Here is a 24724-nt window from a genome sequence, read left to right as displayed (position 1 = left end):
TAGTCAAGAAGACTCGCCCTCATTTGTCCCTCATCCTACTGGGGCAAAGGGAGAACCGGGAAATTTGGACCCCTCCCCGCACTTGGTTGCCTCTTTAGTGTTCTAGGACACACGGGGTGACCATCTCCTGTCAGAGGAGCTCCAGACGTAAGCTTCGATGGGTCTCCGCGGACTCCCCAGGGGCTGCGAGGAAAAGGAATCCCTAGACGCTCCTGAGGATCCCAGGCCGGAGGTCTCCCCTTATCCCCACCCATTCGGAAGCAGTTTCAAGCCCCAAGTCCGAGGCCCTCAGCCGGCCCACCGCGCAAGCGTAGCCACCCCTCCCGAGCGCGGGAGGCGGAACCCGAGGCCGAGGCAAGGTGAGAGGGAAGGGTCGGCAAGACCCCGCCTCCGAGTCGTCACGTGGGAGGCGGAGTCGGAAGCGTGACGGCGTACGCGGGGGTGGGGCTACCGCTGCGCGCGGGCGCGGAGCTACCGCTGCGCGCGGGCGCGGGGGCGGGGCGCGGCGGGGCGCTTGCGGCTGCTGTCTGGGAGGGAGGCCGGGCAGGCGGCGGAGCTGCGCGGCGCGGCTCACAACCTGACGGGGAAGTGGTCCGGGCGTCCGCGGCTGACTGCCCCGTGGTGGACGGACGGACGACGGAGGCGGGAGGTGGGAGCCGAGCCGGGCGCCCGAGAAAGCTAGCGGGTCAGGCTCAGCGTCGGCGACCCTAGTCGGTCCGCTGAATGAAGTGCCCGCCCCGCTGAGCCCGGAGCCCGGCGCTTTCCCCGCAAGATGGACGGTTTCGCCGGCAGCCTCGGTGAGTACGGCCGGGAGTCCTTCCTCTCCTGCGCAGGGTGGGAACCTTGTTCCCTCCACACGCAGCCCGGGCCTGCTCTCCACCCTGCCCCTCGGGATGGCGGCACTTCCACTGCACATGTTCCCCTCGAGCCTGCTGCCCCTCTCCGGGCTCCGATGGACTCAGAACCCCTCCCCCATGCCAGCCCTCCTCAGCAAGACCCTCCTTTCCTCCCAGCGTTCTCTTCAGTGCGGGGCCCTTCTTCACCATAGTGGGAACCCCTTCTCTCAGCGCGGCCCCCCAAAGCTGGTACAGCCCACCCCATACACTCACGGCTCCCCCCACCTTCAGGGTTAGGACACCTTTTTCAAACCCTGACCCCTCTTCTGGGTACAACATTCCTCCCCCTTCCCACATACCGAGCTCTCTTTCAGGTTGGGGACACCCCTTAGCCACGCAGAGGCTCCCTTTTAGGGAAGGGACCCCCCATTCCCTCTTCAGGAGGGGGGCACTCCCCCCCGCCCCACCAAGTATTCACTTTAAATTTGGAGTCTTCTTTTAAGTATACCTCAGAGTAACTGACAACTTCCCTTCACTTCCTCCACTTCTCTGAACATTTTGTAGTGGTGGAGAGAACCAGAAGCACTGAAGCATCATTTGCCTAATACAGGAAAGGAAGAGGTGCATCTGTGTTGGGGGACCCTCTTTGTTTTTATTTATTTATTTATTTATTTAACATAAGTGGTTTTTAAAAAATTTTTTTTATTTATTTATTTTTGGCTGCGTTGGGTCTTCGTTGCTGCGTGCGGGCTTTCTCTAGCTGTGGCGAGCGGGGGCTACTCTTCGTTGCGGTGCGCGGGCTTCTCATTGTGGTGGCTTCTCTTGTTGCAGAGCACGGGCTCTAGGCACGCGGGCTTCAGTAGTTGTGGCACGCGGGCTCAGCATTTGTGGCTCGCGGGCTCTAGAGCGCAGGCTCAGTAGTTGTGGCCCACGGGCTTAGTTGATCCGCGGCATGTGGGGTCTTCCTGGACCAGGGCTCGAACCCGTGTCCCCTGGATTGGCAGGCGGATTCTTAACCACTGCACCACCAGGGAAGCCTGGGGACCCTCTTTAAAAGAGGAGTGAAAGCAGAACTATGCTTGCTGGCTCTGCACGCATGCTGGGGAGAAGTAACCCTGCCCAGTTAATCCATAGGAAAGGGGGCCTCTGACAGGGAAAGAAAGGATTCTCCATTTTTGGAATATGTTGTCTTTGTGGAATGGAGAAAGGGAAGTAGGCTGAAGTATCCTTTCAGTGTTCCCTTTCACCCAGATAAAGGTAGTAAATTTTGTAACTGGCCTAGGGAATCAGAACTCAAGGCTGGTACTCAGTGCCCTATAATGTGTCTGGAATTACTATTCTGTGAGGCTATTGGAATCTGGTTACTGTAAAGATTGAGCTCAACTGTCATGATGGTGAGAAACAGTTTCTGCTTTGGCTGATACTGCAGTTAATGTGATACCTGCTGCTGGATTTGTATATTGAGTATTTTATGTGGAGGTAGCTTGTATTCAGATGCCTTTCTTTGCATTTCTTGATAATAAATTCCTAGTTGGTTAATGTTCATGGATCAGTGCATAATCTGGCCATAGGCCATACTTTATTCAGACACACTGAGAGTAAATGGGTTTTTTAAAATCTAAAATAAAAAAGTAGGTTAAAGAGCAATGGATCCATTATAGGTATTAAATAGTAAAACCCACAATTTTGGCCTTGATTTTCTTTGGGGAAAAACACACACACTTTCTTTGGGAAACACACACACAAGTACTTAGAGAGTGGAAATCCTAAAATAGGAGGCGACTGAGTGTTACTCTTTCCTCCCCAAAGGCACCTGTTGTCCATTATCTAACCTTTGATGTCTTATAATTCCTTACATTGTGAAGTTGTTTCATTCTTGGGCTCCTTTTAAAGAGGGATCAACTTTTCACTGCTTTTTTTTTTTTTTTTAAAGCCTTATGCCTGGATTTATTCCCTAATCATATTGGACTGAAAGACTTGTCCTTTATGTTCACAAAGAGGTGATCATATACTTGGCCAAAAAACTGAGTGTCTTGGGGGATGTGGTGGGACTGAGATATCTCTGCACTGTTGGCTCCTCAGCCTGTAGGAATAGTGGGATCACTGCTCAAATTAGAATCAGCTTTTACTTCTTTCCTGTTGGTTCTGAGGACTTGGAAGGCTTGCCGAAGCTTCATCTTCTGTGTTTTGTGGGAGTCTTTCTCACTAATTGGGGGCATTTAAGTTTATTTTGAAACAGTGGATATCCTTGTTAGACAGCTGTCCTTTCTTATCCAATTCATGAGGCAACTGATAGGAGAGACTGAAAGATGAAGATGAATTTTAGTTGGGGCTCCCACTTTTCATCAGGAATGTTATAGCTGACCCTGATGTTGAATTTTTTTATTCATTTGATAATTTTTTTATTTATTTGATGCCATCCTTGGATGGTACCTTGATGAGACTTTCTTTCTTTAAGTATGGTGTTGATCAGGAGCAGGGAATATACCTGTATTTAAAGAGAGGAACCTCTGTCAGCTGGAGGGAAAGAAATGGTTCCTGGCAGTATTTTTGGAGCTGCTTCTCATGAAGATACTTCTCAGCAGGAGCTCTGTGCTTTCTCTTTCTGTCCCCCTTGAAAGAGTAAAACTAGGCCCCATTTTAATTGAAACCTTAAAGAGTTGGGAGTGAGGGAAGGGTAATGCTGGTATATTTTACTGGTAGTCTTTAAACATAACTTTACCTAGCTCTTGCCAGATTGCTTGTTTCTATTCCCTGCAGTTCATTAGTCTAGAGTGTAGAGTTACATTGATCTTTATTTTATCATCAAGAGAGCCATGAGTGTAAAGGCAAGGTCTTGTATTCTAGTAGATGTTTAAAAACTTTTTTTTAACCAAACAAGAATTCAAAACATGTGAAGTTCTTCTGGGGTCACAAGTATTGAAAACATTTATTCTCAAGGAAGTGTATGTGTGTCTCCTTTTAAATACTAGATGAGTTCTTGAAAAAAAATGTAAGAAAACTACATTTTTATAAGCAGGAAAGCTCAGTGCTTTGTAAACAATGGTTCTAGAGAAGCTGATTATTTAAGGGAATGTTATGGTGCATCATTTCATAAAGTGAAAAACTTTTAAAATTCAAACTGTACCCTTGATTGTTGTGTGTTTAGATAAGGAAAACACTATTATGTGCATTTTATAAGATGTCTAATGGCAATTAAAACTGTGTGTAGTGGTTTTGAGATCACTGAGAGGAACGTTAGGTGATTGTCTGTGGGTGATTGTGTTATATGTGCCACATTGAAATTATATACCTTTTGTATTACTTTTGTTTTACATAAAAACAACTAAAGGATGCTTTTAACCTCTACAGCTGATGAATTTCAGGCAGTTTGGCTGGCAGGTGGTGGCACCGTTTACTTCAGGCATAGTGTCTTTTAGTTCATGAAGAGGGTAATATAAAAAAGCAATACTTCAGAAACAATTTTTTTTTTTAACTTAGTGAGGGGAAAACAATCTATCTTGATGTCCTGCCTCCAAATCAGTTTGGAATACACACACATACATGTACAAAACATATATACAGTAAATATTTTAAATCTCAGGTCTATGTGCAAAAGTGGGAAACTTGATACAGCTTTTTTTGTTGATTTTCTTAAGGCAGGGGTTAGGTGCATTTCATGCTTAGTTTTTTTAGCATCTCTTTTTCATAATAAAGGTTTTAATTTTAAGACTTGTCTTGGGATTAGCCTACAGGTTTAGTCTGTGTTTATGCTTTAAAGAAAGCATATTGTTAACCACATCAGTTTTAACTTTTTCTGCTCCAAAGGTTAAAAACAAAACTCCAAAACTTCTTTTTAAAGAAAAATTGTAATGGATGAAATTGTAGGGTTAGTATAAGAAATGTAACAGTCTCATTGCAGTAGTAGTATGCTTCAGTTTATGAGATATTTTAAAACTATCTCTTTAACATCACAATATTAGAACTTATTTCTCATCTCATGTATACTCTTGCTTTCTTAAAGGAACAGTGTAGTATATGATTTTCAAATATAAATCTAGTCTAAAGCATTCTGTATATATTTATTCATATAAAAATGTTTCCCATGTAATAATATTACTTGGGGAATTTTTTCTTAACTTTTAATTTCTTAATGGTTGTCTCTTGAAGGGCTCAAGATAGGCTTACGTTATAATATGGCATGAGTAGTAACTCTTACATCTGTAACATGAGTTAGCTAGAGTATTTCTTAACATGTACCTATTTTTGTGACATTCTTCTTGCCCTTTAGGAGCTTACTATCTGGTTTTAAATACATATCTAGAGATATAAGTAAAGTACCAGAAATGGGAGTTGAAGGGGGAAGCACCATTTAGAATGCAGTGTTGTGTATCAAGCACGTAACTTCTGAGAGACAACATTTGGAGATTCTGAATTTATAGAGACTGGCCTTTTAAAACCATGAAATAATTAGAAGTCCAGATATTAGGGAATGATATTACTAGGTCTTTTTCTGCTTTGTATTTAAGTTTGAATAGCATGTAGGACAAGTACCGTATTAATTTTATATATATGAGTCCATTTCTATTACATGTAAAACTTCAATATTTGTTCATAAGAAATATGACATTTTTATTTTATTTTTATTTTTAAAATTTATTTATTTATTTATTTATGGCTGTGTTGGGTCTTCATTGCTGTGCGGGGGCTTTCTCTAGTTGTGGTAAGCGGGGGCTACTCTTCATTGTGGTGCTTGGGCTTCTCATTGCACTGGCTTCTCGTTGCAGAGCACGGGCCCTAGAGCACGCAGGCTTCAGTAGTTGTGGCACACGGGCTTAGTTGCTCTGCGACATGTGGGATCTTCCCATACCAGGGCTCGAACCCGTGTCCCCTGCATTGGCAGGCGGATTCTTAACCACTGCTCCACCAGGGAAGTCCCAACATTTTGACTTTAAAATAGATGGATTCTAAAACTTTAAAATAGTCTAAGGAAATAATCTACTTCCCAAATCTGTAGTATATTTCTACGTCTCTGTGTGATCTCTTGTCCTATAGTTTTAGCTGTCACTGTTACAATGCTTTAACTTTGCATATTGCTTTATAGTTTACAAAACTTTATCTCATTTAATCTGCACACTAACCTTGAGAGAGAAGAAATTATTTCCCCTTTCATAGATGAGGAAACTAAGGTTCAAGGAGTTTGCAGTTTTTATAAAGGCTATTCAAATCCAGATTTTTCTTTTCCTTTTCTTTTTTTTTGGTGGGGAGCCTAACTTGTAAGGTTTGTATCCAATGAGAACACAATACAAAAGAAGAAAGAAAAAAATTATCTTTTGTTCTAGCTTATCTGTATTCAGCTGACATTAACATGTTGATGTACTTATTTTTACTCTTTTCCTATGCCTCCTTTTTTACACAGTGAAAATTATACTATAGATATAATTGTGCATTCTGGTGGTTTTTTCATTAGATCCTAACCATTTTTTTCTTTCTTTTTTTGGCTGCGTCGGGTCTTTGTTGCCTGCGCGCGGGCTTTTCTCTAGTTGTGGCGAGCAGGGGTTACTCTTCCTTGCAGTGCGTGGGCTTCTTATTGCTGTGGCTTCTCTTGTTGCAGAGCATGGGCTCTAGGTGTGCGGTCTTCAGTAGTTACAGCTTGCGGGCTCAGTAGTTGTGGCATATGGGCCCTAGAGCACACGGGCTTCAGTGGTTGTGGCTCACGGGCTCTAGAGCACAGGCTCAGTAGTTGTGGCTCATGGGCTTAGTTGCTCTGCAGCATGTGGGATCTTTCTGGACCAGGGACTGAAACCGTGTCCCCTGCATTGGTAGGTGGATTCTTAACCACTGTGCCACCAGGGAAGTCCCCATTTTTTTCCACTTGAACTCAGATTTTTTTGATGGGGTCTAATGTTCTTTTCCTTACCCTATTACTGACTCTTTATAACCCACTTGTACATTGACTCTAACATACCTGAATCTGAGCTCCTCATCCTCTAAATCAGCTTCTTTTTCTTATTTTCCACTGTCTGTAAGTATCACCCAGCCTTGAAATCTTAGAACCATGTTTGACTCCTGGCCATTTTTGCCTACCACATTAAAATCTCTTCTAAGACTTATCAATTCTTGTCACCTTTTCCCATTCCTTACTTTCCTTTTCCACCACCACAGTTGAAGTCCTTATTTTTCTGTGTTTGGATTATTGCATAGCCTCAAGAATCTCCACTTGTCTATAATTTGTTTTGTGTGTGTGTGTGTGACTTTCAGACTAATCTTCCTTAAACAGTGCTTTGACTGTCCCATTCACTCTTTCAAATTGCTTCATTGCCTTAATGACCAAATTCAAGCACCTTAACCTTGTTGTCAAGGGTCCTCCATTATCTCTTTCTACTGTCTTAACATGTTCTGGCCTAATTGACCTATTTCTTTTTCCCCATATTTGATTGGCTTTTTTACATCCCTGTGACTATTCTCTTTTGAAGTACCCTTCAAGGCCCAACTCAGATATTGTTTCCTTTCTGAACACCTTTTGTTATTTGTTCTCTTTCTTTCCCAGCTTAAAATATTCACCCTTGAACTTTTAACATAAGAACATTCTTAGGGCATTTATCACAGAATATTTCTTCTCAAAAGATAGAAGTAATTATTACAAGTCCTAAAATTATTGTAAGTCTTATTTCCCCAGCCAAATTGTAAACCCATTGAAGGCTGACACTCTCATGTGTTTTTGAAATCTCATAGCAGAGCAGTGGAGATTTCAGGACCCTATAAAATTGGGGGAAAAATTATTAGGGAACCAGTATATCATTGGCAACTTACAACCTTCGCTCTTACCATCGTTGCATAAAAAGATAATAACTTGAAGACCAAAAAATTATCATACACAATCTCAGAATCCTTTAAAAAATTAAATAACTCTTTATGTTCTTGTTTTCTTCTGTTCTTATTTCACCTGAAATAAATGAAAACTTTCTTCCAGACTTTGTTGGGAATATGATAAAGAACTCTGTGCCAGGTTCTAGGGTAGTGTTTTTCAAGTGCAGGTCTTATGCATCACCTATTAAGAATTTAGAAATCAATTTATTTGCAGTCAAGACAAATAATTAAAAAGAATGAGGAGGAAGAGAGGAAGAAAGAAAGATTATAAAATATTGGTGCTTTGCATGATATTGCTTCAAGAAACTTTTAATTTCAGTTTTATATGTTTGCCTTAGATGGCAGTATAAAATTTCTTTCTAGGGGTCACAATCAGATGAAAGGTACACTTTTAGTGTCTATTCCCTATCTTTGAGAGACGAGGTGGGAGGGCTCACATATATATAAAAATGTGGATGAACAATCAGAAGTGGTTATAATGAATTGTGCTGTTTTTGAAAAATTTTTAGAATCTGAATATAATGATTAGAATATAGTTAGTATCAGTAGCAGCGAAAGTATATCTGTAGTTCTAGAATCAGTGTAATTCAGGCAAACTCCATATGTAGAAATGTGGTTTTATGAAACTGGAAGTTAGGGTATGTTATTTACTTGGCAAAGCATTCACCGTATTGTTTTTTTCAGCTTTCCTGATGGAGTTGTCTGTGTCTTGACTGGTTCTCCACCTCTTTAGCTTTTCAAAATCTATCCAGTCTCTAAGGCATGGCTCAGGTACGCTTGTTTTTTCTGGAAGCTGCACCTAATTATTCTAGTGTTGCACACAAACCATTGCACTGTAGTGCTCCTAAAGTAGAGGAGACCGAGTGCTTACACCTAAGGGATCTGGGAGTGTAGCCAGAAATTGAGTCTACTTAACTGAAAAATTCATATGATTATTTTGCAATCATTATAATAAAGATTAGTCCAGACAGGAATCATTGATAGATGCTAAATCTATGGGGATATTTTTGATGAGGAGCAGAATGTTTGCATGGTCTTAAATATCTCCCCATATATTGCTTAGTAGTTGCAAGGGGAAAAAAATAGTAACTCTATGCAGTGATGAAATCAGACAGCACCTTGAGTGCATGATCAAAATAAATAACACCAGTGGACATCGTGTGCCTCTGAACGTGATGCCTGCGAAGAACACATCACTTATGTAGTTCGCCAGCCAGGAATGCATAACCTGAATGTAATCCTGAGGAACATTGAACTCCAAATGGGGAACATCCTGTTTTTTAAAAGGGTAGGGGGCGAGACTGTACTTTTTTAAATGTTAATATTATAAAGACAAAGAAAGGCTGTGGAAATGTTCCAGATTAAAGGAGACTAAAGAGACATGACAACTATTTGTAGTACCTGATTCTAGAATGGATCTTGTATTAGAGGGGGAAATGATATTAAGGATATTATTGGATCATTTGGCAAAAATGGAATATGGATGGTAGATTAGATAAAGGTATGGCATCATTGTTAAATTTACTAAAGTTGGTAACTGTCCTAAGGTTCTATAAAATAATGTTTTTATTCTTAGGAAATACACACTGAAATTTTTAGGAATAAAGTACCATGATATATAAGCTACTCTCAAATGGTTCAGAAAAAATAATGTAACATGTATATATGTTTTATATATATACACATATATAGAGAGAGAGAGCTATGTATTTATGTGTGTATGTACTTGTATGTTTGCATAGAGAGGAGGAGGGAGGGTGGAAGGATGCTCTTATGCAAGTAATGCAAATGAGTAAAATGTTAACAACAGATGAATTTGGTTAAAACTGTACAGGTGTTTTTTTGTACTACTCTTGTTCTTACAGCTTTTCTGTAAGCTTGAAATTATTTTTAAATGAGAAGTTTTTAAAAATCATATGAACTTTGCATTAAACTCCAAAATATTGCATTTTAAAAATAAAGAAATAGCTCCTCTCCCAGAAAATTCCAGGCAAACTCTTGGGATAAAACTGCGGCTCCAAGAATATGTTCCACGTATATCATGTGGTTTCCTTTTATCCCTAGGCTTCAGTTTGAGAAACATGCCTCTGGGCCAGAGACAGCTGTGGTTCAAATTTAGTCGACAGACATGTTTTGTTTGGCCCTTTTGAGTGTGTTAAAAATTGGGAAATTTCACATAAAAATCTGCATCTTTGGTTTCTCTTGAAAAATGGAATGATATTGCCACTGTGGACTTGCATTCCAGATGATATATACTCACTGAGTGATGCGTCAGGTAAACAGCCTCAGTCCTTGCCTTATACCTAGCTTGTTTCAAGTATTTACCTTATTGCCTGGCCTCTATAGGCATATGTTTGCAGCCTTTATCTTGCCCAGGAGGTGTTGGGGGTGTCTTCTTTGTGGTCATGGCAATTTGAGAATTAAGTTGTTGAAATGATGCCCTAACACCTGCTTACATTTAAGTGTATATATCCTATAAACAAGGACATTCTCCTACATAACCATATTACAATGAAGAGAATCAGGAAATTAATATTGATACATTACTGCTATTTCACCCTCAGACCCATTCAAGTTCTGCTAATTGTTTTAATAATGTCTTTTATAGCAGAAGGATCCAGCTCAGAATCAAATGTTATATTTAGTTGTCATGTCTCTTTAGTCTCTTTCAATCTGGAACAGTTCCTTAGTCTTTCCTTGGGTTTCATGACCTTAATGCTTTGCAAGATGGCAGGCCAGTTGTTTTGTAGAAAGTCCCTAAATTTGAGGTTTCCTCCTGATTAGATTCAAGTTATGTATCTTTGGCACAAAAGCCACACAGGTGAAGCTGTGTTTTGTCTCATTGCATCCTACCAGGTGGCACACAGTTTTGATTTGTCCCATTCTGGTAATGTCCATTTTGACCATTTGATTAAGGTGGTGTCTGCCAGGCCTTTCCACTGTAAAATTACTTTTTAAAAAATCTTTGTAATTAGTAAGTGTTTTGTAGGAGGTACTTTGAAACTTTGTAAATATTCTGTTCCTCATCAGACCTTCAAATTATTGGTTTATTTATATCTGTATGAATCAGGTATCCTATTTTTTTCCAATGGGTTATAATCCATTACTATTTATTTTGATACTCAAATTGGCCCTGTTTTGGCCATCGGGTACCCATTCATGCTGGCTTCTGTATTCTTTTGACATGTTCCCATCATTCTTTGAGGACTCTCTTGCTTTTTGACACAATAAGGTGATTCAGGTGCACAATTCAGCCCATAATAACTTGCATATATATTTTAAGTAGGGTTCAGGTGAGATTTTTGAATTAAGTCATTTTAAATTAGCGAACATTCTTTATGGTTCTTGTAATTTTGTAACTGCATAATAGTTTATCTTACACTTAAAAATTGTGTTAAACACATGGACTAGACCATTAATGTAAATTAGTTTGAAGGTGTTTGCTCTTAAGTGGGAAGCCATTCAGGATGTTTGTTCTTATGTTTCTACATTTAAACAATCAGCAGTTATCTTAGAGCAAGGTACTGTTAGGTGGTGTGTGTGTTGGGGGGCTTGGGTAAAAGAAAACAGATTTAAGCAGCAAAATCAACCTTTTTTTTCCCCCTTAAAATGTTGTGATCATCTTTCCTTCTCAGTGAGTATAAACATAAACTTTAATGTGTCGTATTCCATCATTTGGACATCTGATCTGCCTAAGCTGTGTATATAGAAAGAACATAATTTACCTTATTCTTGATGACTGATGGTGGTTACTATGAGCATTAGACATGGTTCTGTGCTGTAATACAGTGATGCCTCTGAGAGCTATTTGTGTAGAACTGTTTGCTCCATACATTCAATGACCCTAGACAGATATAACTGTCTTCCTTGCTGTTTGTCACCTAGTGTCAGTGTACTTTATCCTTTCCTTTCTTTTTATTTATTTAATTATTAAAAAAATCTCACCCATAATATTTGAGCTTATATATCTGGAAAGATGACTAGTCTCTTATTAGACCTAAAATTTGACAGTAATTTCTTAATGTCAAATATCCAGCCAAATATCCCTGATTGTCTCAAAAGTGTCATTTTACAGTGGTTTGTTTAAATCAAGGTTTAAACAAGATCGTACATTGCATTTGGTTGCTATGTCTCGAGTATTTTAATCTATATATTTCCCTTCCCTTTTCTTTTTCCCTTTGCAGTTTGTTAAAGAAACTAGACCTTTCCTCCTGTAAAGTTTAACATAAGTACTGATTGTATCTTTTGGTGTGTTTTTTTTTTAAACATGTTTCTTTGTCTTCTGTTTATCCTTTAAATGGAAACTTACAGATTTTTATATATTTGATGTATTTTGATCTGCTACCATTACTCTTCTAAAATTTGATGCTTAGGTTTTCCCATCTTTGACTTCTGAGAGCATCTTCACACTGCTTCCTGGGTCCTGGTCCTAGTGCTCTTTGTTAGTTTCCTTGCTTTCTGATGTGACAAGATGTTCAAACTTTTCCTCTACACTTCCTGTTCCAGTTCTGCGGTCAGCTGTTTCTCTAAGAAGTTGTGGTTCCTGTTGGTAGGAAGTGGTACTCTAGGCTCTAGAGGTGCTCATTGTTAACTAAATTGGTTATTGTTTCTAATCTAGCCATTCTTTTGATTTCCAATTTTAAATCTGCTGTAGGCTAGGAAACCAGATAACAAAGCTGGTTTGACATACATAAGGATTGTTCTGGACCTCAAAAAAGAACCAAGAGATCAAGGTCTGTGCCTTTTTAAATTGTATGGTATAGCACCTACAGGGACAGAATCATACCTAATAAATATTGCTAATGTTAGTAATACGTGGATAACATAATACCAGATGTTCCTCAGAGTAAAATAATAGACTTCTGAATGAGGCCTTTAATAATAAAATACCTGAGCTTTTAGTTCACAGACTTGATGATATGTGCATGTTTTAAATTATAGACCATTTATGCTCCCTGTATTTTCTTTTGTTAAGATTATCTTTCTTTTGTCTTTTGTTTTTCTTTTAGGATAAATCTCTGGATCAGTGAGGTGTTAGTATCTTAGAGAGTCAAATTATGCTATATTATATTTGTCATATTCCATAATAAGAATACACTTATTTTCATTTAAAAACTTTTTTCCAGAGAATGTACTTCTTCAGACTTTCCAAAATTGGTGAGTTCCTAAAGTTGAGATGACTTGCTGTTTTAAAACAAAACTATTTAGTTTTGATATCTGACATTTTTCCTTAAATCATTTTTTACTCTTGTATGTTGGTCTCGAGCAACTGCTTATGCTGATCTTTAAGTGACACGTTAGAGCAAATGACAAAATTTGCATTTTTCTTTGAGCCATTTGTTCCAGAAAAGTGTCATAACTGACTTCTGTTGATGAGTGAGTGGGAATTTTTTTTTTTTTTTTTTTTTAGATTTGAGGGATATCCTGTTTTCAGTTTAGTTGGGGCATAGCCTTTGATTTTCTTTGACTGCTTTGAGTACCTCTTGGCATTTATCTTATTTCTTTAATCCTCTCCAGTTTTAATTAGTGAGGACATGTTTTTTGGCACAAACAACATTTTCTTAATTTTTAGGATCTATTATTATGGGTCATTTGAGATAAGGTAATGGGGAACAAAGTTTAGAATAAAGAGAATGGCTGGGAAAGTAATCAATATTTGACTAATTTTCTTGAAATTTTTGTGAGTGCTTGTGGGTGAGATTTAATGATTACATCCACACTGAAACTTGCACACTGTGAAATTCCTGATCTTGGTTCATTAGTGCATACTATAATGGGGCTAAGGTTATGGGTTCGAGTCTCATATAGGTCACTTTTTTGTGTGTGTTTCCTGGTCATAAACACATTCATTAAGTAAATAGCTTTTGATTAGCTTCTTTGGATCACACTCTGTGCTAAGTGCAGTGGAAAATTGGTGTATAAGACACTCGAAATCCCTGCTCTCATGAAGCTTATAATTCTGTGGGGAATTCAGGCAATATTTATTTGGGAAATATTTATTGAACGCTTGGTATGTGCTCAGCAGTCTTCCGGCTATAAACATGTCCTTATGGAGCTTATGATGTTGGCTTTTAAAATACAGAGTAATAAGGATTGTGATGGTGAAGTATAGGAAGCTTTGGAAACAAAGGAGGGCTGTCTTAAACCTCCACCATCCAACCTTTTATGTTTTTTTCAAATGCATGTCTTTGTTTAGTGTGTAAGCAGAAAAATAGAAGTCAGGTTACAGTAGCCCTCCCAGCTCTTGAAAATGGCTTAAAGGAATGACATTTAGTTTTTTTTTCCTACTCGCATACACCTGAGAAAATGATAAACTACCAATAGAGCTCACTTTTGTTGCAGTTTTCAACCTGTGTGGAGACCGTTGTCAGCTATGCTCTCCTGGTGTCGTCCTAATTTAAGTCAATGAATTCAATAACTTCTATCCTCTCTCTGTTATCTATATAAGTGGTACTTTTCTAAGATATTTGTTTTTTCTATGTGTTTGTTGCAGTATGAGTCCTGTGATTAAATCTATGGTCTTCAGTATGCTTGCTTTAGGAAATAATCATTGATGCGGCCAGGTTATGGACTACATTTCAAGAAATTTGGTTCACATGGGTAACTTTTTGAAAGGGAGTAGCAAAGCAAAGGCACTAACTTTTATTCAGCTGTGATTTCAGGAACTATGTCAGACACTTTTCATAAATTAACTGTAATAACTAAATGGCAAAAAAAATTGTTAATTTCAGTTTAAAAAAATACCCTCAAGGGTAACTTTTAAGTAGATTGAATAAAACTGAACTTGTTACTACAACCCTTCATATGATGATGATGATTGTAGTGACAGACTTTTTGTGACTGAAATGAACTATTGATGCCAGTATGAAAATCTAATAATTCAGCAAGTGCTACATGCCAGGAATTGTTTTCATACTGGGAATATATCAGTGAAGAAAAGAAACAAAAATTCTTACTAAAGTATATATTATAATGAAGGGAGATAGACAGTAAACAATTTTAGACAGTAAACAATTTTCATGGGGCTTCCCTGGTGGCGCAGTGGTTGAGAACCTGCTTGCCAATGCAGGGGACACGGGTTCGAGCCCTGGTCCGGGAAGATCCCACATGCCGCAGAGCAAATGGGCCCGTGAGCCACAGTTACTGAGCCTGCGCATCTGGAGCCTGTGCTCCGCAACAAGAGAGGCCGCGATAGTGAGAGGCCCGCGCACCGCGATGAAGAGTGGCCCCCGCTTGCCACAACTAGAGAAAGCCCTTGCACAGAAACGAAGATCCAACACAGCCATAAATAAATAAATAAATAAATAAAATTCAAAAACAATTTTCATGAAATTATTCACTCTTCAGACATCAGTGACTCCTGTATAAACATTGATGTCTGCATTGTTCATTATAAATATACCATCCTTTTTTCATAGAATAGATGGTGATATAGCCTGTGTGGACTTTGGTTGTGTCAGATAAGCTTAGAGAAAAGTAATCTTGGGGATGCAAAAACAGGTAGGTAAAACATTGACAACTGTGCTAAGGCTACTTTATCATCATACATCTTAGTCACTATATCTGATCATATGACAGGGTTTTGGAATAGTATATATACTTCTTAGATGTCCATTCTCAGATTCTTAATTTGTCCTTTTTGTTTCATATTTAAGGCTTTATTGTTTACTAAAATACTTTTATGTGTTTGGATATGTATTTCCTTGAGTTTTAGTATTTTTTTTCTTGTGGAAAAAGTTGATTATATTTCTATAAAATCTTTTTTTCCTCCAGGTTAATTACTATAGATCACTGTTTATCAACCTGGATTCAGGACCCCTATTCAGTTACTAAGGAGAATTCCCAGGGTGCTGTGGAGCTCTCCAGACAGCTGTTTGTGGGTGGTAGTGAGGGTAGAGGCAAACAGTGGGTTGTGTGACCAGGGTGAGGTCACCTCTTTTACTTTCTGGCCCTCTTTCTTTCCGGACTTTAACACCTACTTTGGTACTTAAAGCAGTTTGGGCTCTTGCTGTGCTCTGAACAGTTGTTTAGTAGTAGCACCTATAAGGTAATGTTAGATGTTTTTCTGATGGGACTCACGGGGGTGTGACTGTGTCACAGCAACAACAAAAAAGTTGTTTCAGGAGTTTGAAAACCACTGATGTAGTTTTCTTTTTTTTTTTTTTTATTATTTATTTTTTTTTATTTATTTATGGCTGTGTTGGGTCTTCGTTTCTGTGCGAGGGCTTTCTCTAGTTGCGGCAAGCGGGGGCCACTCTTCATCATGGTGCGCGGGCCTCTCACTATCGCGGCCTCTCTTGTTGCGGAGCACAGACTCCAGACGCGCAGGCTCAGTAATTGTGGCTCACGGGCCCAGTCGCTCCGCGGCATGTGGGATCCCCCCAGACCAGGACTCGAACCCGCGTCCCCTGCATTGGCAGGCAGACTCTCAACCACTGCGCCACCAGGGAAGCCCTGATGTAGTTTTAAGTGTAGTTTTAGGCAATGTTTTAATGTCTAGAAATTAATGTCTTCGCATTTGATCTTTCCTGCTCTCATTTAACCTGCATGTGGCCACTGGGTTATTCTTTCAGTACAACATTTTTATTGTCACTCTCCAGCTTAAAAGCTTTTTATCATTTTCAGTTTCTGTGAGATAAACTCTTAGCTTGGGCCACCTGGCTCCAACTTTACTTTAACAGTCTCACCCCTTTTTGGGGAATGTTATGTGGATTCTCTCAGTATCCCTTTTCTTGCCTCATTTATTGCTACCTTGTTTCTTCTTATGCCATTATTTATTATATTATATATTACATATATAATATATTGACAGAGTTGCCATATACCCTAGGGGAAATTAGGGAATTTGAAAACCAACAGATAAGATTATGACACGTTCCTAAGAGTTGTATGAGAAAGTGTCTTTAGAGCAAGGTTTTGTGAATTGTTTTCTTTTCCTGCTTATTAACCTGTTCCTTCCTCTCATCGCTGGTCTTTTGTATAACCCTGGATAAGCCAATCTGCTTTTTTGCCAAACCTCATTGGACTTCCTTAAAACTGGGTATATTCTGTTCTTTTGGGAATTTGATAGTTTTGTTATTAAATACAGTGCATTCTTGATAGCAGATTCTCACAGTCATTTGTTTTATAACATCACCGAACACCTCATTATCGTATCTTGATTTTAGTGAAAAAGAGTAGAACTACAGAGTAGTTTTTTTTTTTTTTTTTTTTTTTAGCACAAATCCCAAGTGTGGAAAGTGAGCAAGTGTTTCTTTCACTTATTCCTTCTTATTTATTTATTTATTTATTTATTTATTTATTTATTTATTTTTGCTGTGTTGGGTCTTCGTTTCTGTGCGAAGGCTTTCTCTAGTTGTGGCAAGCGGGGGCCACTCTTCATCGCGGTGCGCGGGCCTCTCACTATCGCGGCCTCTCTTGCTGTGGAGCACAGGCTCCAGACGCGCAGGCTCAGTAATTGTGGCTCACGGGCCCAGTTGCTCCGTGGCATGTGGGATCTTCCCAGACCAGGGCTCGAACCCGTGTCCCCTGCATTGGCAGGCAGATTCTCAACCGCTGCGCCACCAGGGAAGCCCCAGAGTAGTTTTGAGAATTCAAATTTTTAAAATCAGCTTTATTGAGCTATGCTTTACCTGCGATAAACTATGCCAATTTCAAGTGTATAATGGGTCTTGAAAATTTTGTATAGTTGTGTATCCACTACCACATTCAAGATATAGACCATCTCTCTTACCCCAAGATGTTCCTTTGTACCTCTTTGCAGTCAGTCCCTTCCCTCTACCCCCACTGATCTGCTTTCTATCCCTATATTTTGTCTTTTCTAGAATATCATATAACTGGAATCTTATAATCTGTGGTCTTTTGTGCTTTTAACTTAGTATACTTTTTTTTAAATAAATTTATTTATTTTATTATTTATTTATTTTTTTTGGGTGTGTTGGGTCTTGCTGCGCGCGGGCTTTCTCTAGTTGCGGCGAACGGGGGCTACTCTTCATTGTGGTGCGCAGGCTTCTCATTGCGGTGGCTGCTCTCGTTGTGGAGCATGGGCTCTAGGTGCGCGGGCTCAGTACTTGTGGCTCACGGGCTCTGGAGCACAGACTCAGTAGTTGCGGCGAATGGGCTTAGTTGCTCTGCGGCATGTGGGATCTTCCTGGACCACGGCTCGAACCCATGTCCCCTACATTGGCAGGCGGATTCTCAACCACTGCACCACCAGGGAAGTCCTAACTTAGTATACTTTTGAGATTCATCTGTGTTGCATGTTTCAGTAATTTGTTCCTCTTTATTGCTGAATAACATTTTATTGTATAAATATACCACAATTAGTTTATCAATTCACCAGATGATGGACATTTCAGTTGTTACCAGTTTTTGGCTATTAAGAATACAGCTGCTGTGAACATTGGAATACATGTCTCCCTGTAGCCCTGCAGCCACTAGTCTACTTTCTGACTCTATGCATTTGCCTATCCGGTGCTCATTTTTTAAAAAGTGGGTTGTTTGGCTTATTACTAGGTTTTGAGAGTTCTGTGTATACTATGGATGCAAGTCCTTTATCAGTTATGTGTTTTGCAAATATTTTCTTCCAATTTGCAGCTTAACTTTTCATTTACTTAACAGTGTCTTTGAAGAGTGAAAGTTTGTTTTTTTTTAAGTTAATTTTTATTTATTTATTTATTATGCTGTGGGGCATGTGGGATCTTAGTTCCACGACCAGGGATCGAACCGAAGCCCCCTGCATTGGAAGCGTGGAGTCTTAACCACTGGACTGCTAGGGAAGTTCCTGAAACTTTTTAATTTTGATGAAATCCAGTTTATCAATTTATTAGGATGAAGTTCAATGTATTATTTGTTTCTTTTATAGTATATTTTGTGTCCCATTTAAGAAATCTTTACCTAACCCAAGGTCACAAAGATTCTGAAAGAAAACTCTTTCTCTGCTTACAACACTTCTGACACCAAATGTGTGGGTTTTCCACACCAGGCAATTCTGACACTACCTGGAATTAGTGCAGATCCTGCAGGTTAAGGGTTCAGTCGCTCAAGACTGCCTCCCTGCTCCAGATGCCAATTACAAGTTCAGACTTCAGGTACTTCTGACTGACCACTTATAAATGGGAGATTTTCATGCCCCCTCCTTGGGTTTAATAATTTGCTATAACAGCTCACAGAACTCAGGAAAACACTTCACTTACTATTACTGGTTTATTATAAAGGATATAATGCAGAAATACCCCAATGGAAGAGATGCATTGGACAAGGTACTTAGGAAGGGGTGTGGAGCTTCCATGCCCTCTTCTGGGCGCGTCACCCTCCCAGCACCTTGATGTGTTCATCATTCTGGAAGCTCTCTAAAGCCCATCATTTAGGGTTCTCTTGGAGGCTCCAATACGTAGGCATGATTGATTGAATCATTGGCCAGTGTGGTTGAGATCAGTCTCCAGTCCCTCTCCCCTCCCTAGAGGTTGAGGGGTAGTACTGAAAGTTCCAACCCTCTAATCACAGGGTTGGTTCCTCTGGCAACCAGCCTCCACCCTCCAAAAGTCACCTCTTTAGCATAAACTCAGGTATGGTTGAAAGGGGCTCCTCTCACCCGTATTACTCAGAAAATTCCAAGGGTTTTAGAAGTTCTATGCCAGGAACTGGGGACAAAATTCGAAAATATATATATATATATATATATATATATATATATATATATATATATATATATATATATTTCTTATTATGTCACAATTTCTCTCCTGTTATTTTCTTCTAGAAGTTTATAGTTTTTGCTTTTATTTTTAGGTCTGTGATCCTTTTAGAGTTAATTTTTACATATAGTATAAGGTAAGAATCAAGGTTCATTTATTTGCACATTGATATCCCTTTGTTCCAGCAACATTTGTTGAAAAGATTAGCCCTTTTCCTTTAAATTGCCTTGGCACCTTTGCCGAAAATCAATAGACTACATATGTGTCAGTCTATTTTGGACTCTGTATTCTGTCCCAAAGATTGCTATGTGTATCATTAAGTAAATACCACACTGTCTTGATTACTATAGCTGTAAAGACTTCAATTAAGTTTTTTTATATTTGAAAAATAATTTAGAGGAAATAAATTTAACTTTAAAACTTTGTAGACTGACAGAAAATTACATTAATTCAATGATTGTTGTTAACATTTTATATTCATACTTTAGAGTTTACCTTTTAAAATTACTTTCAAGAATATGATCTCTTGATTCACTAACAATTTTAGGAGTTAGAGCAGACATTAATATCCATATTTCATAAATGAGGAAGCTATAATATTTAAAATTTTTAAATTAATTTTTATTGGAGTATAGTTGCTTTACAATGTTGTGTTAGTTTGAGATCATACAATTAATAGTTTAAGATCATACAAGTAGTGTGATGAAGGAAGAACTAAAGCCCAAATGTTATGCCTTCAAAAATACAGTATGCTTTCCACTATACCACACTACTTTCATTTGCTACTCTTGTCATGTTGAATGTTGGAGAATGAGTGTTTTATGAAAAGTTCAATCAGTAACTTTAATTCAATTAAAGTATAGAGCTATAGAAGAACAGTTAATCTGTTTTCTTGGTCACCAACATCACAAGACACATTGAGAAGTTAAAATTGGGCTTCATTTTCTTTCTCCGCTGGTGTGTTTTACAACCAGAATAGGTATTTATAGTTTCATTTTAAATTTAGAAATGCAGGAAGGAAGCAGCAAGATTTGTTAAATGAAAGCTGAAAAATTCCTTCTAAAAGAACTGTTTTAAGAAATGAGGATATTCTTGCCAAAGTGAGAACAAGAACAATAAAACTTAAATTTTAGACTATTTGAGTGTGTGTGTGTTATCTGTAGTATTCTCTTATATTGCCACTACCTTAAGTCCTTTCCCCCAAAATCCCCACAACCTCAGATCATAGTTAAGAGGTTTTTGCAGGAGTACTGGTAAAAGATGATGACAACTGGGGTTTGTGTGGAGGTGAAAGAAGTGGTAGCATTTGGAATGTATTTTGGAGAGTCTATTGATGTGCTGATGGATGGATGTAAGGGATGAAGAAAAGGAATGAATCATGATCCCTTGATTATCCACTCATTTTTTTAACCTGATCAACTTGGTGGTGCTATTTATTTGGTGTGGGGAAGACTTAGAGGAATTGGAAGAGCTACACAGTGGAGGAATGGAAATCAGATAGAAGCTGTTAAAGCCCTCTTAAAAATTTTTTTTAACTTAGAAAATTTTTTTTAATTAATTTTTATTGGAATGTAGTTGCTTTACAATGTTGTGTTAGTTTCTGCTGTACAGCAAAGTAAATCAGTTATACGTATATATATAGCCCCTCTTTTTTAGGTTTCCTTCCCAATTAGGTCACCACAGAGCATTGAGTAGAGTTCCCTATGCTATACAGTAGGTTCTCATTAGTTACCTATTTTATACATAGTAGTGTATATATGTCAATCCCAATCTCCCAATTCATCCCACCCCCCTCTTCCCCCTTGATATCTGTAAGTTTGTTCCCTACATTTGTGTCTCTATTTCTGCTTTGCAAGTAAGTTCATCTGTACCATTTTTCTAGATTCCACATACAAGTGATATTATACGATATTTTTCTCTTTCTGACATACCTCACTCTGGATGACAGTCTCTAGGTCTGTCCACATCTCTGCAAATAGCACTAGTTCGTTCCTTTTTATGGCTAAGTAATATTCCATTGTGTATGCATACCACATCTTCTTTATCCATTCCTCTGTTGATGGACATTTTGGTTGCTTCCATGTCCTGGCTATTGTAAATAGTGTATCTTTTTGAATTATGGTTTTCTCCAGGTATATGCCCAGGAATGGGATTGCTGGGTCATATGGTAGTTCTATTTTTAAAATTTGGTTTTTATAGAAAGTAATATCACATCTCAGACTGAGAAGGTAGAGACAAGATGAAATTACTTATGATCTTATCTTTCTAACAGTCATTTAAAGTGTTTTGGTGTGTGTGTGTTTACAGTCTTGTATAGAAGCTGGCAAACTTTCTATAAAGGCATCTACTCAACTCTGTTGTAGCATGAAAGCAGCCATAGACAATATATAATAATTGGGTGTGCTTGTGTTCCAATAAAACTTTATTTATGGACACTGAAACATGAATTTCAATTAATTTTCACATATTGCAAAATATCCTGGTATTGAGTTTTCTTGCAAACATTTAAACATGTAACAGTTGTTCTTAGCTCACAGGCCATACAAAAACCACTGGCAGACCAGATTTGTCTTATGCATTTGTTTTGTGATTGCAGTAATATAAGCCTTGATAAACCTAGAGTTTATGAAGTACTTTTATATTATTGCTTGTAATTCTTGCAATAACTGTAAATATTTACCATGGAAAATTACCAGGAAATATTTACCATGCTTAACATAAATTACACATTGTGTACATAATTGAGGGCAAGGATGTGCATTTTCATTGGAATTCTTTGTCTCTTACCTCCGCTTCTCTGTACGTATTGATTTTGTTCTTTGAAATAAGCTTTATTCAGCAGCAGGGGTCATCCCAGTAGCTCTGCAACTGCATCCTCAAAGTTTCCTTCCCTTGGCACTAATTTGAAAAATCCGAGGACAGGACTTTGGTCCTGCTTACATCAAATTTTTATCCCACTGCTAATCATTAGGTTTAGGAAGGGCAAGGTCATCATGTAGGAGGGTAACAGTTCTCTTTTGGAACCAATGTTTAGAATAATAAGAGGGGGATTTAGTAGTTTCTCAAATGATGGTCTAAAGGGTAGCACACATGTGGCCACCTGGAGGAATTATGATTTGGACAGCCATGCCAAAATCGTGTGTATTTACAATCATTGTTTAATTTTCTGATTTAATTTTGTTCTTTTCATTTACTTGTTTGTATCACACTCAATTCTCTTTCCTACACTCTAGTTTTCATTGCCACTTTCTTGTTTATGTATTATTAACACCATCTCAAACTGAATTTTAAAAATCCCTAGTTTTGAATGTCTCTTTCTCAAGATTCTAGGTCTTTTTTTAAAATTATTTTTTATTTTTTTAAATTTATTTTTATTTTTGGCTGCGTTGGGTTTTCGTTGCTGTGTGAGGGCTTTCTCTAGTTGCGACGAGCAGGGGCTACTCTTCGTTGCGGTGCGCGGCTTCTCATTGCAGTGGCTTCTCTTGTTGCGGAGCACGGGCTCTAGGTGCGTGGGCTTCAGTAGTTGTGGCTCACGGGCTCAGTAGTTGTGGCTTGTGGGCTCTAGAGCGCAGGCTCAGTAGTTGTGGCACACGGGCTTAGTTGCTCCGTGGCATGTGGGATCTTCCTGGGCCAGGGATTGAACCCGTGTCCCCTGCATTGGCAGGTGGATTCTTAACCACTGTGCCACCAGGAAAGTCCCAAGATTCTAGGTCTTATACCTCAGTGAAAATTACTCTTTTCTTTTAAAAAGTTCGTACTCTTTCCGTTGTTTCCTGACCACTCCAGTCCCTCAAATACTAATACGCTTTTATGGCAAAGATCTTGGTCCAATCTCTTGTCACTTCTGTAACAACAGTGATAGATGAGAAATAAGTGAGGATCATTTGGAAACTTAAGACACTAAAATATGAGTATATTTAGGTAGAATAATTGGCTTACTCTAGAATTCAAAAACCCCCAAAGCAGTTGCTGCTGTCTTAGAGTTTTCAGAATAATTGATTCCACTCTCACTTTCAGTTTTCTCCAGTCGTTATCTAGAGAACCTGAGATTCTTGATACATCTGTACAAAGCATTCAGGGTTTTGATAATCTAGAGGAGTGATAGGTGAAGCCCAACAGTAGTAAAATTGTTTTGCAGGATCTGAGATTGTAGAAAGTTATGGCTGGGAGGCTGTGGAAATTGACATGTTTCGGCTGGTTGGATCCATTAGCTAAACATTGGTCTTTAGCTGCATCACAGCATGCTTCATAGTAAATACTACATAGTGTGCAGACAGTTTATTCTACTGAAGGAAAAAGTAATAAAAGGTGGTTTGAGGATGAAGAATTAAAAGAGGAAAATCATTTAGAGTTATGTCTGTTGTATAATTGTTTAAACGGACAGTGGAAAAATTTCTTAGGAAAGAAATTACTGTCGAGGTTTTATTTCTTAGGGCCAAACCCAATCTAATGCTGTAATGAGGACTAAAACGATTTAAATTCATTTAAGTTTTGGCCGTTTTTCATCTCAGATTTCTTAAAGGGACATTTTTATATACTTTGTTTTAGTTTTTTCATTTCTGTTAATTTTTAAGAGTTATATACATTCTTATTTTTAAATGTGTTGATATTACTTTATAGTCAGATGGTTGTAAGATTTCCCTTTTATCATTTTTAGGGCAATTCGTGTTTTGTTTATTTTAAATCATATTTGTAATATATTATTTTTTATAGCCTGTACATAAAATACATATAAAGAGGTGGTTACCATAAACTTTTCACTTCTAATGTTAAGGGTTTATTTATTTATTTATTTATTTTGGGGTGAAGTAGAAAAGAACAGCTTTATTGCTTTGCCAGGCAAATGGGGACATGTGGGCTAGTACCCTCAAAACTGTGTGTCCCAAGCTGGGGGGGGGGAGGAGTTTTGTAGTAATGGTTCAAGGGCAGGGTTGCTGATAAGGATCAGGGTGTGTACAGGGCCTGCATTCCTTTAATCTGGCCTCAGGTGGTCTCTGGATGAGCTTCTGTGGTTCTCCAGGTTATGAAATGGTGACCTTCTCTCTGGAATGAAGAATGCTTCATCAAGTCTTCCATTTGTTGGAGGGTTTTACTTCTGGTTTCAGGATTTAATGAACCTCAGGTTCTTGATGTCTCATCGCAGAAAGAATTCAGTGAGAGACAAAGTGATAGGTAAGAAGTGGATTTATTTAGAGAGAAACACGCTCCGCAGACAGCGTGTGGGCCATCTCAGAAGGTGAGAAAGGCCAAGGGTTTATTTAAAAATTAGAATATCCTACAGTATTTGTTGAAGAAAATCAAGTCTTTTAAAATAAGATTGACAAAATATATATGTATATATTT

General features: G+C 38.6%; 1 protein-coding gene across 3 annotated transcripts in view; it reads left to right on the top strand.

The window, feature by feature from the left end:
* Positions 1-517: 517 nt before the first annotated feature.
* EML4 (EMAP like 4) overlaps positions 518-24724 on the top strand; it is a 165536-nt gene continuing 141329 nt past the window's right edge. For all 3 annotated transcript variants that reach the window (XM_059943503.1, XM_059943502.1, XM_059943501.1), the window contains exon 1: positions 518-797. In XM_059943503.1, coding sequence (XP_059799486.1) covers positions 773-797 — 25 coding nt within the window. In that variant the 5' untranslated portion in view covers positions 518-772. The remainder of the gene's footprint in view (positions 798-24724) is intronic.

The sequence above is a fragment of the Balaenoptera ricei genome, chromosome 13 (genome assembly GCF_028023285.1).
Source record: "Balaenoptera ricei isolate mBalRic1 chromosome 13, mBalRic1.hap2, whole genome shotgun sequence".
In the NCBI taxonomy this organism is placed as follows: Eukaryota; Metazoa; Chordata; class Mammalia; order Artiodactyla; family Balaenopteridae; genus Balaenoptera; species Balaenoptera ricei.
The sequence above is the reverse complement of the archived record's forward strand: the minus strand, read 5'-3'. Positions and strand labels throughout refer to the sequence as shown.